Source organism: Physella acuta, unplaced genomic scaffold, assembly GCF_028476545.2.
Source record: "Physella acuta isolate Inbredline_101_S28 unplaced genomic scaffold, ASM2847654v3 ptg001726l, whole genome shotgun sequence".
Classification (NCBI taxonomy): Eukaryota; Metazoa; Mollusca; class Gastropoda; family Physidae; genus Physella; species Physella acuta.
Genome location: NW_026733238.1, coordinates 42,006 through 58,794, shown reverse-complemented (window position 1 = coordinate 58,794; position 16,789 = coordinate 42,006). Strand labels below are relative to the sequence as shown.

The following is a 16,789-nucleotide window of genomic DNA, read 5'->3' as shown; positions in this document are numbered from 1 at the left end:
TAATGACTCATCTTTGTAAACATAAATATTAAGTGTCGGATTTCTAGTAGCGTCAAGCTCACGACTGTAGTGATTTGATTTCAATTTCCTGAAGTAAATTCTCGCAACAAGATTTGAAAGTTACAGATCTATACTCTCGCGCAAGTTTTTGTTACGTTGTTGATTTAAATATTATGAAACACTATATTAAAAGATACTTTTTTTTGTTTAATTTAATTCAGTGGGTTTTTTTTTTCAAATAAAAATGTTTTTTATAGATTTTTTTGCAAAATGAAAAAAATAACTTAAAAATTATAATTCATTACTTTTTTTAATATTACGTACGTACTATTATAAGAGGACTTAAAATAACGGATTTTTTTAAGCGCGAAAATTTTTTACCAGGCAGTGAAAGTCATCAGGTGTAATTTTTGGGATAAAAATGGTGTTAAACACTATAAAAAAAATACATTGACCAAAATTCATGCACCAGGAAGAAATACGTTTGTTCTTCAGACAATCACACTTTTGTAATCATTAGATATAATCATTAGTCATGCAAATTAATTTCAGCGGAGAGCACTGTCGATAGCTAGTTCTAGATCTACTGCGGTCATTTCTTGTACGAGCTTCTGACCGCCCCTTCCGGTGTCCAAAGATGGCGCTGGTGGTCGTCGAACAGGGGCAGGTTCCTCCAGGAGTACGAGTCCTTGTCGACATAGGTGTCGCCCTTGTACCATTTCCTGACCTTCTGAGTGCTAGACACGGTGGGGCGGCTCAGTCTCAAGATGTGACCTTTGACCTGAAACGGTGAGAAAAGTGTAGGGGTCAAAAGATGGGTAAGTCCGCATATTGAGGACGAATACACATCAATGAAGAACTTAAAACTGAATAAAAATAGTAAGCAAAAACGTGTGTGGTGGATAGCGGCTTAAGCTTAAGCTATAAATAGGCTATAGAGTGACAGGTGTTTTTCGAGGGTTGAAAATATTGTTGTTAAATATTGAAAAACGAAGGCGCGGTGCCTAAATGTATAGCAGTCATCAGCGTCTGTAGAAATATGATAATCAATATTATAGAGAAAGAAATATGTGTGCTTAAAATAGAAATACGACAATTTCTTTATGTAAAGATCAGGAATATCAGTCATTTATTTTGTTATTTTCCCCGCTAATTTTCTCCTTTTCTTTCTTTTCTTCATTTTTTTTTATGTAAAAAATAAATAAATTTTAATTTGTTTTCTATCCCAAAGACTTGTAGTAAATGTGGGTTTTATTTTCAAAACCGTGTTTGTGAACAGTAGCACTAGTGACAGATATTTTATACAAGTAGTGCAAAAAAAATAATTAATATTTTGTAGTACATTCTTCTTCGTCCCTCCAACACAATTAAGTATCAAGTGTCAACCTGATATACACCAAATAGGTCAACTCTGATTTCAGCCTGATTTTTTTCTGCCATCGTCTTTGTCCATCCATGAACAAACTACAAGGCATATATATATATATATAAATATATATATATATATATATATATATATATATAAATATATTGTATATATATGCATTATATATATATATATATATATATATATATATATATATATAATGCATATATATACAATATATTTATATATATATATACATATATATATACAATATACATATATATATATATTATTTATATATATATATATATATAATATATAGGCCTATATATACAATATATATATATATATATATATATATATATATGTGTGTGTGTGTGTGTGTGTGTTTTATAGTATTATTCTTTTAAAAAAGTGGGTGAACTTTTCAGCCCAGGGGTGGCACACGATGACATATATGGCCCAGCTATTCGTGGCGCCATTACGAGCAGATGACACTAACAAATGACATCTCCTCCGGGCACCGAAGAGTTCCACCGAAGGATTGATTGCGACCTGCTAACACGGATAACAGCGAAAATGAAAATTAGATGAATTCGCCTTCTTTAATTGATTAGTAGCTGGATAGGATGCACTTGCGAGTTAATAGTAGCTGAGTTAATTGTCTTGAATATCCGTATTAAAATTTAATTTCTCAATTTATTTGAAGTTGAATTTCGATGTATTAAAGGGAAGCAATTCAGTTCTGAAAGTAACGCTGGAAGGAGATTAGCGAGGGTTGTTGGTCCTGATATTTATACTTTATCACGGGCAATGGTGAATTTAAGTGTATGTACCCAAATTTATTAATGTACGCTTTTAAAATCTCTCCCACTCCCCCTCACCAATTGCTCGTATGCAACTTGTACCCACGACATATTTTTGTAATCATTAATCATTAGTTCCTTTATCTCCCCCCCCCCCCTTTAGTGTCAACTGTACCCCTTGGTACCAGGCCACTGTCCGTGTGATATATCTCATCCCTGTACAAATAAACCTGTGATGGGTGCTACTTAAGAGGTCGGAGGGGTGACATCACAAAGGAGGGAAATAACATCACGATTGGTGAAATTAAATCGCGATTCATCATCGTTTCCCGTTTGTGCCCAAGACACATGGTGCAGATGAAGTAGAGTTCATCTGCTTCAAAGACCTCAGCATATAAAGGGATAGTGTGGTCAGCATTATACCCAGCCGCCTTTACTTTTCCCTAACGTGAGTGAGGTACACATCAGAGCTGGTTGGACTGAGGGACGTTCCACTGATTTGAGCCCGGATTCGATCTCGAGACTCTCGCGATTGGGAAAATTATTTCAAGAGAGTAAGAAAGTATATCAAAAGGTGAAAAATGACATCACGAGGTGGAAAATTGACACCGAAAGATGAGGACTGACATCAAAATGAGATAAATAGCATCACGAGGTGAGAAATGACAGGAGTGAGAAGTGACATTACGAGGGTGGGGATAAATGACATCAAGAGCGTGAATTATGACACACGTGGAACCCCCCCCCCCCCCCCTCCCCAACGGGATAAGATCGAAAAACAAATTTTCTCTTCCGAACCCGCCGAATTACATACTTTTATTACTATGTCAAAAATAGTGCATAGGCCTAATAAAATCTAATAATTTTACAGTACTGAAACACAAAATTACAGTCAATAGTCCTGACCCTAATTCTAATCATAGACTTAGATTCGATAACCTTTTTGTAATTATCAAGAGCCAAAAAAAAAACTTCTGACTTTCTTAAAGTGCATTAGAGAACATCCATCTTTGCAAAATAAATTATTTAATTATGCCAACATGACTCATGACCACTCATTTTTTTTTAACCTCCTTGACATAATAATTTTTCTGGCCAATAATCTATATACTACTAAAAGTCAACTTTGTTTACATGTTTGAATATTTATTTGTTTGCCTGATCGAAAATTGTGATATGTTCGACTCTATCTGGAAAGCTGTAAAATGGTATGCAGGTAGAGAATAATTTTTTAATGCAGACAGACTGTTGATCACAAATTTATTTAAAGACGTTAATTAATTTATTGATTTATTCCTACGCAGAATAACCCATTTTTTTTTAAAATATTTGAAAAGCCACTAGACTCGGCGGGACCGTGACGTCACAGGTTTTTGTTTACTCTTTAGTACAATAAAATGGCGGCGTCTATTGAAGAAAATTGTGTTCCCATTCAAAAGTTTAACGCGTTCTAAATCTAATTTTCTGTCGGTCATAACTTTAACAATACGTCCGTTTGCTGTATTTATTACGTTCCAACACTTATATCAATTTTCAACTGTCTTTTTCATTTAGTTTTACGATAAATTTCTCTAGATCTAAAGATCAGCTATCGAAGGAAATTTATGAATCTAGCCTAGATCTAGATCTAGATCTAGCCTAGATGTAGGTCACTAGATTCAATGTAAATTCTACATCTAGAATCTATTTCAGGCCTTAATTATTTTATATAAATCTTTGTTTGGCTTATTTAAGATAAAATTTAATTTGAAAGTTAGTACTACTAGACTTATTTTTAGATCTAGATCTAGAATCTATACGCGTAAATCAAGTTGCATAAGGAGACACATAGTATAGTATAAAAATTCACTTGTGACGTCACGAGTAAATAGCTAAAATGGTAGCGTAGTCAGCTCTCATGCAGGAGGCACGGGTTCTAGACCAATATGTCAATGAAATTTTTTTTTTCAATTTTTTTTTTAGATGTGAATGATAACGTTGCCTATCTGAACTTGGCAAGATACAGGGCAGGTGAAGTAGAGTTCATCTGTTTCTTTGTCCTAAGCATATGAAAGGATAGTGTGGTCAGATACATGCTCGGCTGGAATTGTTTTTTAAACGATAAAAACATGTTGTCTGAGACTTGGCAGGACACTGGGCAGGTGAAGTAGAGTTGAGTAGGTCACCTGTGACGTCAGTTTATGAAGGGATAGTCCGAAATCGGTGTTTTCGGTGTTTTTAAAAGATAAAAAAACATATATTTGAATGTGGGGTCTGTTTTTTGTGACGATAAGTGACACTGCAGTAGCGTACCGAGGAGGGGGGGGGGGCGGTAGGGGAGGGGAGGCGGGGGGTGGGGAGGGGAGGCGGGGGGTGGGGAGGGGAGGCGGGGGGGGGGGAAGGGGGGGTGGGGAGGTGGAGGGGGGAAGGGGGGGGGACATATGTTGGGGCGCCAAAATGGTTTGGAAAAATAAATTGATAGGTTGAGGGGGGTTCAAATCGAAAGTTTGAGTGGGGGGGGGGGGTGCACATCAAAAGTTTGAGGGGGGGGGGGGGTTCAAATCGAAAACTTTGTCCCCGGGCGCCGGGAAGGGTCGCTATGCCTCTGAGTGACAGACGTGATGTTTTTTGATGGATGACCCCCGAAACCCACAGTTATCCAACGGATGACGGGTATTCTAGTCTATAATATAACGCTGCTGGTAGTGTGTCAGTCCTTCCTTCCTTCCGTCATCGCTATAGATTTTGGGACTATAAAAGTAAACTACGCACCATGCTGTGCTTTTCAGTGCACCGCAGTGTCTTATTATAAGTATTAGAGTAGGGTTTGTTTATATAGCAGCATAGAGCTATTTTATAATTTCCACTGTTTGTACAATTTTGCATAACGTAAAGAGAATATTAAATACACGCACATTGCTAAAACATATTAAAAGGATCAATGTCAAATATAGTTTTCTTTAATATTCCCAGAAAAAGTGGATACATTTTATTAACATAATAACAGTAGGGTAGAAAAATCTAATTAAACTGCTTAGTAATTTTGCCAATGGAGGTAATTCAAAGATAAATTGAACTCACGCTAAAAATGTGAATGCAAAATCTGCAAGACGGAATAATTGTTGGAATAATATAATTAGCAAAATGTGAATGCAAATTATGCTGACGTGTAAGAGTACATTATTGTTGGAATATTATTATTAGCACATTGATTGATAAAAGGCTATCTTTTATTTCTTTTTATTCACTGAATGTACTGTTTACTAATTATAATTTTTAATCAACTATTCCGCACCATTATAGACATTGGGTGCGCAATGGTTTTAGTTATGAAACTCAATTGTAAATTTTTAAAATTAAAATACTGGGAAAAAAATGCGTGAATTGATAAAGTGATATATGGTAGGTAAACACGGAAATTATAGATATTGCCTATTTTTTATTGTATATTATTTATTATTATTCTATCTTTCGGTTTGCGGACAAGCTGGGGTTTTATAAGAGAGGCGTAGCTAGGGGGGGGGGGGTGGAAATCGAAAGTTTTAGGGAGGGGGAGGGGGGGTAGGGTGCAAATCGAAAGTTTGAGGGGGTGCAAATCAAAAGTTTGAGCGGGGGGAATTTCAAATCAAAAGTGGTGCAAATCGAAAGTCTGAGGGGATGGGTGGAAATTGAAATTTTGAGGGGAGGGGGTGCAAATCGTAAGTTTGAGGGAGGGTCAAATCGAAAGTTTGTCCCCGGGCGCCGGAAAGGGTCGCAACGCCTCTGTTTTGTAGTCATTCACTGTGTCAGACGCGTCCGCCGGGACTCGGAAAGGGCGCGATTTGGCGCTACGGGCTAGACTGTGAGCAATATGCCTTTATGATTGCATTTAAATTGTGTTTATGTTATGAGTGTTGTGTTCGTTTTTTCGTTGTTTTTTTTTTTTTTTGCGTTTGTTCGTTTGTGTTGTGTTTAGTTTTGTTCTGTTCCAAAGTTGGTATATTTAAAAATGATTTACCGTGGCGGAGCACGGGATACAGCTAGTAATAATATAATCACATACATTCAATGACAGGATACAACGCTAGTCTCACCTCAGGGATGGCTAATTTATTCCTCGCGCTGGCCTCGATGGCCGCGTGGTTGACGGCCATGGGGATGGGGTGGCCCCACAGTGTGCCAGGTTTTTGCGGCCCGCTCGCCTGTGGATGATTCACGACCGCTGTGCCAGGTGGCGCTATCTGCACGGTCGTCAGGCTGGGGTGGAGCTTATCGCTGCTCTCCGTGTCGTCGTCCCCTTGTACTTGTAACTGTGGGTTTGGTAGAAGGGGAGGGTGGAGGAAGAGGGGGGGGGGGGGGGGGGGGGGAGAGGATAAGGTTTGGTAAAAATATATATGAACAATCATATGAAAGTTACATAATTTGGAATTTACTATCACCCCCCCCCCCCCCACACACACACACGGTGACACATGGAAGTTTTAAGTATCCCCATCCGGAGAAAAATTTCCAAAGGAAACCATGCTATAACTAACATAAAGGAAAAGCTTTTGTAAAAATGTATATGAACAATTGTATGAAAGTTACATAATCTCGAATTTACTATCCACTCCCCCTTCCCCCCCCCCCCCCCCCCCACGGAAGTATCCCCATCCGGAGAAAAATGTCTAAAACAAACCATGTTGTAACTAATACAAAAATTATAATATTTTGTTCACTTATACTCCATTTAATTTTATAACCCCCTCCCCCGCCTATGCCCTACATCTCACACCCACACATACGACACAATCGTGTTACTATACAAAAAAATACTTCTTCAAATAAAATATGAGAGAAATAGCAGAGAAATTAACACATTACATTTTTCCTTTAAAACAAGTACAAAGCTTTACAAATGAATGTTTAAGCTCAAACTAGTTATAAAACAATTTTTGACAACAAAAATATTCCAGGGAAGAGATTGCTAGTTTAAACCAACCCACCCTATGACAAATAATATGCCCTAACCAACCCCACTTTCTCCTTTTGCGCTATATAATACGTCCACGGTCCCTTCTATTGGATAGAGAGCTTCTTCCAGGGCCACCCCCCCCCCCCCCATCCCCCGTAGAACTTCTTTTCCACCCCCACACCACCCCGAACTAAATGGAGTTATATAGAAAATATATACTTTTACCGGTGTCCGCCCCCCCCCCCTGGCAATTTTAGTTCCCCCCCTCCCGAAAACTTCAAGTGCCCCCCCCCCCCCCGTAGAAAAAAGTCTGGAAGAAATACTGATTGGACATGATGACGATGATATTTTGAGCATATACCTCTATAGAATCGCCCTCTCTTGTGGACACATCTAAATCATTCTCCGGCTGCTCCTGTGCCTCTGTCGTCGACAGCCCGACATTTTCTTGAGGTGCCTCCTCAACCTCCTGCCTGACCTCGCCGTCTGGATAGTCCTTCACGCTTTCATCTTCGTCATCTGCATCATCCATCTGCTCCGGGGTGACCCCCGTGTGTTTATCTTCCCGTGGGTCAAATTCAGAACCGTCTTCGTTGTGAGCATCATCGGGTGTATTGTCGTTTTCGTCTACTTGAGGAAACGGTGTATACTCCAATGTGTTGGACTCGTGGTTTTCGGCAGTTTCCGTTCCGAGTGTAGCGTCATCGACTTCGGCAATTTCCGGCCCGTCTCGAGAGTCGGCGGCTGTGTTCGTTACTCCTTCGAGAGGAAAGCTGTCAGGAATGTCCACCCCTTCCCCTACAGCGGGGTTGGCATCACGTGATTCGGACATTTACGCTGGGGAAAAAATTTTAAAAAATTAAAATTTCAATATTAATTTTTTATAATATATAAAGGAGCAGTTTTATTTTTAAAATATATTATGTAATATTGGACGTCAGAGGCGTAGCGACCCTTCCCGGCGCCAGGGGAGACTTTCAATTTGGCACCCCCTTCGAGAACAATCTTTCAATTTTCAATTTGCACCCCCCCCCCCCACCCTCAAACTTTCAATTTGCACACACCCCCCCCCCCCACCTCAAACTTTCAATTTGCCCACACGCACCCCGCCCCATATATTTTTTTATATTTATAATGCAAATCTGCAGCTAAAATGAGATTTTAATTTGTTTTTACAACCCATTTTGGCGCCCCCTAAGGTCGGCGCCCGGGGACATATGTACCCCCCCCCCCTCGCTACGCCTCTGTTGGACGTCGTTGTGAAGTAGTAGAGCATATTATTAAAACCACTAATGTCTCCAGTTCAGTTCCCGAACTCGATAGCTGCTGAGATTAGTGCTAATGGACACCAGCGAGAAAAGTCTCAAAGGTATTTGAGAGGTGTATAAATTCATTTAAAAATCATGCACAGCGTAGTTACAATTAATATGGTTATAAAATCCTGTCTATCTGGTTTTTTTCGGACTTTACTAAAGATTGGACGTATTTGATGTTTATAATATTTTCGGTAACTAAATAAAAATTAAAAAAAAAGCAAAAACAATTTGGTTTTCACGTGTAATGGCGACATAAACAATGGCATCCTGCTATTGGATAGGCCGCCATTGATTTTATTGTACACATTGTAAGCTAAAAATAGAAAACTAGGTCATGGGGTTTTAAATTTGCATGGTTATTTAAAAACTTGATCTGCAAAGTTTTGTAAACAAATAGTTATCGATCACTAAGTTACTGTACAGCCAATCAATATTTGTCTTACGAAAGTGAAACATCCGGTTATAACTTAGGCTTGATGAAAATAAATAGAAATGTAGCCTTAAACTCAACAAATTATTTTCAAGTTCTCTGGATTTGCAACTTTTATAGCATTTATTCTAAAAATATAAAATTTCTAAATTAATTTTAGGCTTAAGTTTTTATTTTTTATTTTTTTTACGGTCTAAATCTAAAAAGCACGTTTTTATTCCATGTCAACAACATTGGGGACGGAATCTCGTCAACTCGCTCGCCTCCATTACAATGCTGAAGTCACAGAAAAAGATTAACTATACTCTATCCGCTCCAATGACTTTTAAGTCTGCAAGGGGTGACCTTTTTCGCTTATATAAGTAAAATGTTACTTTAAAACGGTGTGTGCCCAATCAATTAGCCTCAGATAAAGATTCTGACTTCTTACTTTACGGGTACCAAGAACCAAGCCGTATCTTTGACCCCGTCCTTTACCTTGACCCTAACCTTAACACATGCAAAACGCCATAAACCTATTTTATCGATAATGGAAACATCAGAAATTTATCGAAGTAATTTAATTTACGGTTGGGTACTAGCATTCCCATGCAACATAAGTAATTTACTAAGACGTTTACAGCAAGCAGGTATTGAAAACCAATTTTATCGTTGATTTTATCGATAACGGTAACATCACAATTTGTCTCGATGTAATTTATTGTAATCTAATTCACGGTTGAGTACTTACATTCACATGAAACTAAAGCACTTTGACAACCTGTTTACAACAAACTATGAGGCGTTAGTGATCGTGAAAAGGTATGTCAATCAAACATAACTGTATTGGAAGCCACATGCTTATCATTTAAACAAGTGGCCATATAGGTCCTTACATACAATGCAAACACATACGAGGTAGCCAGTGAATATAAATCGTGTATGCCTGCAATATGTTATGCTAATGTTATTTGAAACCTAATTGAAAATAAATTAAAGGAAGGTTTTATTGGACCCGTATTGGACGTCTTTGTAGCGAGGGTGATTCAGGGGAGGGCATGGCGTAGAGGTATAGTGTGAGGGGGGTAGATTTGGTAAGTTCGATCAGTGCCCGGGTGACACCGAAACGATTGACAATATTGATTTTGTTTTCTAAACGGCTGGCAAGGGTGTAGTTGAACATGACCTTTTCAAGGGTGCGTGGCATAAGAAGAATATGTACACACAGATACTCACAGATACACACGTGTACAAACTACACACACACACACCACACACACATATATATATATATATATATATATATATATATATATATATATATATATATATATATTCAATTAATGTGCGTGTGATGCGTGCGTGTGTGTAAGCTTGTGTTTCTCATTAACAAATCCGCGAAAAACATGTTTTTAATTTTTTATATATCATAGTAAACAGCTGCGCCTGGTAAACTACTGAACTGAATCATCACATTTTATTTTACATCCTTGTATTCTGAACTGGTTTTAATGCAGATTTTAGCTCAATTTAACACACATAGATCTAAATCATTCTAGTAATTTTGGTCTACAAATTTACAAATTTATCTGGCAAGTACATACTGCCCTTAGGAAAAAATATATCGAGATCCATTTTATAGTTAACATGTTAAACATTGATGGATGATTGTAGGCCTTGAATACCATTTAAACTACTTATTAAGACCTTACAAGTTAAATCGTACCTTATGGCGTAGTAGCATTTTTGTAAGGAATAGGTTATATATTCAATTAATGAACGGCGATTAATATAAAACGTGAGTTAAGTACCCATCAGAGCTGAGTGGGGTCAGGGATGTTCAACTGGCTTGAACCGGATTCGAGACTATGACCTGCCACAATGTGCTTTGTGATACCCTGAGATGTCACCATGTGTTATGTGACACTCCGACATGCTCAAGAACTGGTCGGAACGTGTTTGACTTAAGGGAACTTCCATGATGTTCATAGTCTTTAGCCCTCTCCACTTTACTTGCTGATATCAATGTCCTAATCCTAACTCTACTATTCTGATATCCCTGACCTAACCATTACTCAACTTTTCTTTCTGATATCGCTTTCCTAACCTTAAATCTGACCTTAACACTGAATCTAATGTTACCTTAACACTAACCATAAGTTTACAACGATATAGACAGAACAAAATAATTTGCTACGATACTTTAAAGCCTAACCCGGAGAAGTAACCTATTCATAGCTATAGTTTCCTTTTGTGATGGTTATTTAAAAACAATCAATAATCGATCATCAACTGGGGGCATTCGGTTTATGAATCTAATAATGCAACGCGTAATGTTAAAAAGAAAACAACATTTAGAATTAATTTCCTTTGAGCTGCTGCCATATACCCATAAAACCATGTTTCTCAAATATTTTTTTTTCCAGCAGTACAAAATTTAAACGATTACTTATTTCCTAGGAGTGTCAAAACATTTTTTTTCACAATGTATAAAGAATCCTATTTAGACCTTGCGATCCATTGGGCAGTGAAGTATAGTTTATATGTTTCTTGACCCCGGTATAAGAAGGAAGGTGTGGTCAGCACTTTACCCAGCCGTCTGTACTTTCCCTAACGTGAGTTAGGTACCCATCAGAGCCGTGTAGACGTTCTACTGACTCGGACCCGGATACGAACTCCAGACTTTCGGGTTAGAAGCCTAGCGTTTATTTATCAACGTAGACACGGCAGAAACTATGTCAGTGTATCATGGGCGTATAATTTAACACTTGGTCTGTCAGAGGGGGTATTGGGGGGGGGAGTTACTACACACCGCAAAGACCCCACCCCCACCACCACCACGCCGTCCCATATAATGTATAGATATATAATATTTCTTTATTGCGTGTTAACGGGTTGACCCAAAACACGAGTGGTAACAGTTTAAGACTAATCCTATCCGATAAATACGCAATGGTTTAAATCGGTTTCAAAAGCACTTGTCTGATAACGAATGCTTAAGGGCTGAAACTAAACACCTTTCGTAACACTTCTTTGTGGGTCAGGAAGATTGTGTTTTTTTTTATTGTTTTGCTTTATTGTTTTCCCCTCATAGACACGACAGCACTATGTCAGTGTGTCAGGGGCGTATTATTTTAACATTTGGTCTGTCAGATGGGGTGTTGGGGGGGGGGGGCTACTACACACCGTAAAGACCCCCCCCCCCCCACACACACACAAAAACACAAACCCAATGACAGCTGTCTTACATTAATTTACGGCAGAGGCGTAGCGAGGGGGGGGGAGGCGGGGGGTGCGGACCGCATCGGGTGACACCATTTAGGGGGGTGACACCAAGGCAAAAAATAGCAAAATAAATAGAGAAAAACTTGAGGGGGGTGCAAATCGAAAGATTGAGGGGGGTGAAAATCGAAAATTTGAAAGTTTGTCCCAGGTAAGGGTTGCTACGCCTCTGGGGGGTGACACCATTAAGTGCCGCACCGGGTGACACCCGACCTCGCTACGCCACTGACTTACGGCTACTCGTATCGCTTTCAATTTTAAACATCTAAAAGTCAAAATTTATTATAAACACACACACACACACACACACACACACACACACATATATATATATATATATATATATATATATATATATATATATATATATATATATATATATGTATATATATATATATATATATATATATATATATATATATATATATGAGGCAAACAGCACCCTCCGTGATGACAAAAGATAAACTCCTGCCTACAGAACATGTGTCAGGGGCGTATCACGTTGACACTGTTACCTGTGGCCCAGAATGAGGCCACGTCCCCCTGCTGTGTTTTACACCTGGAGACCATTCTACATTCTTTGGTCTCAATGTGGCCAGGCTACTGCATTACTGAACGGTCTGTTGGTCATGCGAAACAAAATAGGGGGTCCTTGTGAACTGTTGTCTTCTGTTGGGTTGGTGTTGGTGGGTGCCAGACCGCTACACACGAAGCAGCGGGACAAAGTCTGACCAGAAGGACCACAGAAAAGCTGGCAATACTTGACCAGATTGACCGCAGAAGACAATGCTCGACCACTTGTACCACAAAGACCAGATGGACCACAGAAAAGAAAAAGTACTTGACCAGATGGACCACAGAAAAGAAGAAACACTTGACACATATGACAATTCTCAACATTTTGTTTCGAATAAAAAAAATAACCAATTGTTATATTCACCCATGACTTTGTAAGCATATTGAATGGCAAGTTCCTTAAATGGTAAGGTGGAGGGTGGGTACGAATAGTGTAAGATGGGATTCTCACATGTTTAGCCATCTTGACCCTATGAAAACTATTAAGCGCCTGGTGACATAGGTTTCAAGAACCCCGAAACAACTATCATAATGTTAGGTTAGTATTCGTCTACATGCGTACACTTGTATATAAATATTAGGAAAATAAAGAATAACAAAATGGTACTGTAAACTGTTATTCATTATCGATTTTTTAACCTTTTTGTTTCAAATAATAAAAAAACGTTTTTATATAGATCTAAGTCTGTTTTAAAATGTATTGTAATAAATTCACTTTAATTTTTCACAAATAAAATCTTTATTTTTTAAATAAATTATTTTACAAATAAATTTAAATAAAAAATAGGATATTTAACATAATGACAGTAGTAAGTGTTAACTAACTGTAACACCTAATGTATTTTTTACTAGTTTTAGCTGTTTAATTAGGACACTATTAAAAACAATATCGTTAATTAAAATTTAAAAAAATTGAACATATCTACCGTGAGGACGATACATAGACAACTTTGAATCCAAATTTGGTAGATCCGATTTCACGTAACATGAAAGCCTGGCCGCCACTATAAAGTTAATCAGACCAATTTAAATGGTGTGCTCCCCCCCCCCCCCCACATATATAAATCAAGACGATCGTTGGTCTTTCAGAGGTTTGGGGTTGCGTAAGGGCGTACCCATTATGTGTCGGCTTGAAGTTAAGGTCGGGGTTGTGTTTATTATTTTTTTTTTACTTTTGATATTCTTATAACAGATGGGGATATAAGGGGAGAAAAGGGGAGGGGGATACCGGCAGGGGTGGGGATATATGGGGATGATGTACTGACAGAGGTGGGGAATGTGGGGTGGGTGATATACTGACAGAGGTGGGGGATAGGGGGGGGGCGGGGATATACTGACAGAGGTGTAGGTAGATGGGGAAATACTGGCAGAGGTCGGGGGTATGAGGGGCGGGGATATACTGGTAGAGGTGGGGTGTATGGTGGGGGGGGGGGGCGGGCGGAGATATACTGACAGTGGTGGGGAATAAGGGGGCGGGGATATACTGGTAGAAGTGGGGTGTATGGGGTGGGGATATACTGGTAGAAGTGGGGTGTATGGGGGTGGGGTTACTGACAGAGGTGGGGGATTATGTGGGGGTATACTTGCAGAAGTGGGGCGGTTATTGGGGGGTATACTTGTAGGGATGGGGGATTATTGGGGGATATACTTTTAGAGGTGGAGGAATATGGGGGGATATTCTGACAGAGGTGGAAGAAATGGGGGGAGGGGTATATACTGACTGGGGGGTGGGAATCTATCGGCTGAATCGGGGGAAAAGAGACAAGAGCGGCAATGTATTCCGTGTTTCCTGGGTAGAGGGGGGGGGGGCACTGAGTTAAGACTAAGTATTACAACAGGCGAACACAACGTACTTGATGCATACACGAATTGCTGAACACACACTGAACTATTTGTGTATATTTGATTTCAATTAAATTTTAACGAAATAATTTAAAAAAAAAACATTTATTTAGCCCTACACCCCCCCCCCCCTTCATCCCCACCGTGATTCCCGCCTTTGAAAATTCCACTTACCAACTTAAGTGATTGATATTCGTCCCCTGTATGTCAGCCCCCCAGGCTTGACAGGGTTGTGCAGACCAATCGATTGATCATGTATGCTTATCCTGATCAATGTGTACGGTCGTTATTAAACGGCGGATCTGAAGCGTGAAAGGTTGGCCTAACTCCGGCTTTATTATACACGCACACATGTGTGAGTGTGTGTGGGGTAGAAAAGGGTGGGGGTAGAGAGGGGAAGTTAATGCTTGTTTATTATCTCGCACTTAGTGGTTTTAAAGATGTTTTCAGTTTGCAGAATCGTGGGTGGTTGCTGGAGTTTTTAGCAACGGGATATTGGGTTAAGATATATATATATATATATATATATATATATATATATATATATATATATATATATATATATATATATATATATATATATATATATATATACATATATATACATATATATATGTATATATATATGTATATATATATATATATATATATATATATATATATATATACATATATATATATATATATATATATATATATATATATATATATATATATATATATATATATATATATATATTTATATAGATATTTATGTGTCTGCATGTAAGTCTGTCTGTGTGTGTTTGTGTGTGTGTGAGTGTGTGTGAGTGTGAGTGAGTGTGAGTGTGTGAGTGTGTGTGTGTGTGTGCCAATATTGTCGGCCTTTTGTCCATTTCTGTCTCTTGGTGTGCAATTTTCATTTGACGGTTTTTATCGGACGACCTAAGGTCTATCGTCTTTTTGTATATGCCGGCATTTTTTTCCAATCGGGCTTTTGTTATCATTTGCCTTGAATTCTAAACCCCAAAATGCCACATTTAGCACTATCTAATTATATAAGGAATAAAATACTTCACTTCTTTTTTTTTTAACTTTTTAAACTTATTTTTTTAATATGAATAGAAAGTGAAATATATGAGTAAAAATTAATTCTAAATGTTGCTGCAAGGGGAGGTAATAAAATAATATTTGGTAATGTTTTCTATAGTGTTCATCTCCCCTTATAGATGCTATCATTGTAAGCCTAGCTGCACGTTGAGTTTCAGATAAGGGTTAAAAAGACACATCCGAGTTTACTTCAGTCATTTATTTCTGTGGATGGAGGAGGGGGGGGAAGAAGCACTTGAAATTTTGGGGTGGGGGAGGGTAAAGTAACGGGGATGTTTGTTGAAGTGAATATTTAATACATACATTATACATATTAGCATTTCAGGTGGTGGTTTATCGTTGCAGGCCTATTATACTGTATTATGTGAGGTATAGACATTTTTTTTTCGCCGGCCTGGCGACGAAATAGTTCGCCAGGCTACTGCGAGGTAGGGAAAAAAATATATAAAGCACATTCTGAGCTGCATTACATAAGTGTGGTTAATAAAATAGATGGCTACTTGACTTAAAGGACTTCTTTAACATTTCTCTACATCAATTATGTGATATCATAATTAAAAAAAGGAAAACGACTGGTAAAAACGCCCCGACTTTCCAAAATTGGAGAGGGGGCGCATTTTAACCAACGTCAATATCTATATAAATGGCGGGGTGAGGGGTGCGCAAAGTTAATAGTTCCCCCAGGCACCGGAATCGGTCGCTACGCCTCTGGGATGAACACTGGTTAGAGAATGTTTTTTCAATGCAATTTTTAGCGCAATTTCCATACTGGACAATTGCGATTATCAACTCGTTATTTCTGGATGGATGGATGTGTGTCCGCAGCCTTTAAGTCGTATCTCCTCCTCAACGAAGCAATATCGAGGACTAGTTCCAAAAGCAAATATGTTAATAAGCATCCGAGGATGAACATAGGCCAAAAAAATTCCCGGAATTCCTTCCTGGATTTCCCGGAAAAGCCAAAAAACCTCGAACAAATGCAGTTTTTGCTCCATATCTCGGCAACCAGACCACTTAGCGACTTGAAACATTTACCAATCGATTCCTGCCATAATTTAGACCAATATTGCCGAATAGAGTTTTCAAAAATATCCTTTCGTTCGGTCACAAAAAATTAATTAAGAACATTTAAACTGAGCATCTTGTAGGCCTAGGATGATTTAAACTGAGCATCGTGTAGGAGTTTATATT

General features: G+C 38.4%; 1 protein-coding gene across 1 annotated transcript; it reads right to left on the bottom strand.

Moving 5' to 3' along the window:
• Nucleotides 1–378: 378 nt before the first annotated feature.
• On the bottom strand, nt 379–13,689 carry LOC131930145 (uncharacterized). Its single transcript, XM_059286541.1, has 4 exons — nt 13,594–13,689; nt 7,446–7,921; nt 6,225–6,440; nt 379–781 (listed from the first exon to the last, which is right to left on the bottom strand). Exons 2-4 carry the CDS (start codon nt 7,914–7,916, stop codon nt 593–595), a joined length of 876 nt encoding a protein of 291 aa, XP_059142524.1. The 5' UTR covers nt 7,917–7,921; nt 13,594–13,689; the 3' UTR covers nt 379–592.
• Between the last annotated feature and the right edge of the window lie 3,100 nt (nt 13,690–16,789).

Coding starts and splice junctions, on each gene's coding strand:
- LOC131930145 (XM_059286541.1), bottom strand. CDS start 7,916: ATGTCCGAATCACGTGATGCCAACCCCGCTGTAGGGGAAGGGGTGGAC. Junction 6,441..7,445: donor GAGAGGGCGATTCTATAGAG/GTATATGCTCAA, acceptor CCAAACCCACAG/TTACAAGTACAAGGGGACGA. Junction 782..6,224: donor ATAAATTAGCCATCCCTGAG/GTGAGACTAGCG, acceptor TCACCGTTTCAG/GTCAAAGGTCACATCTTGAG.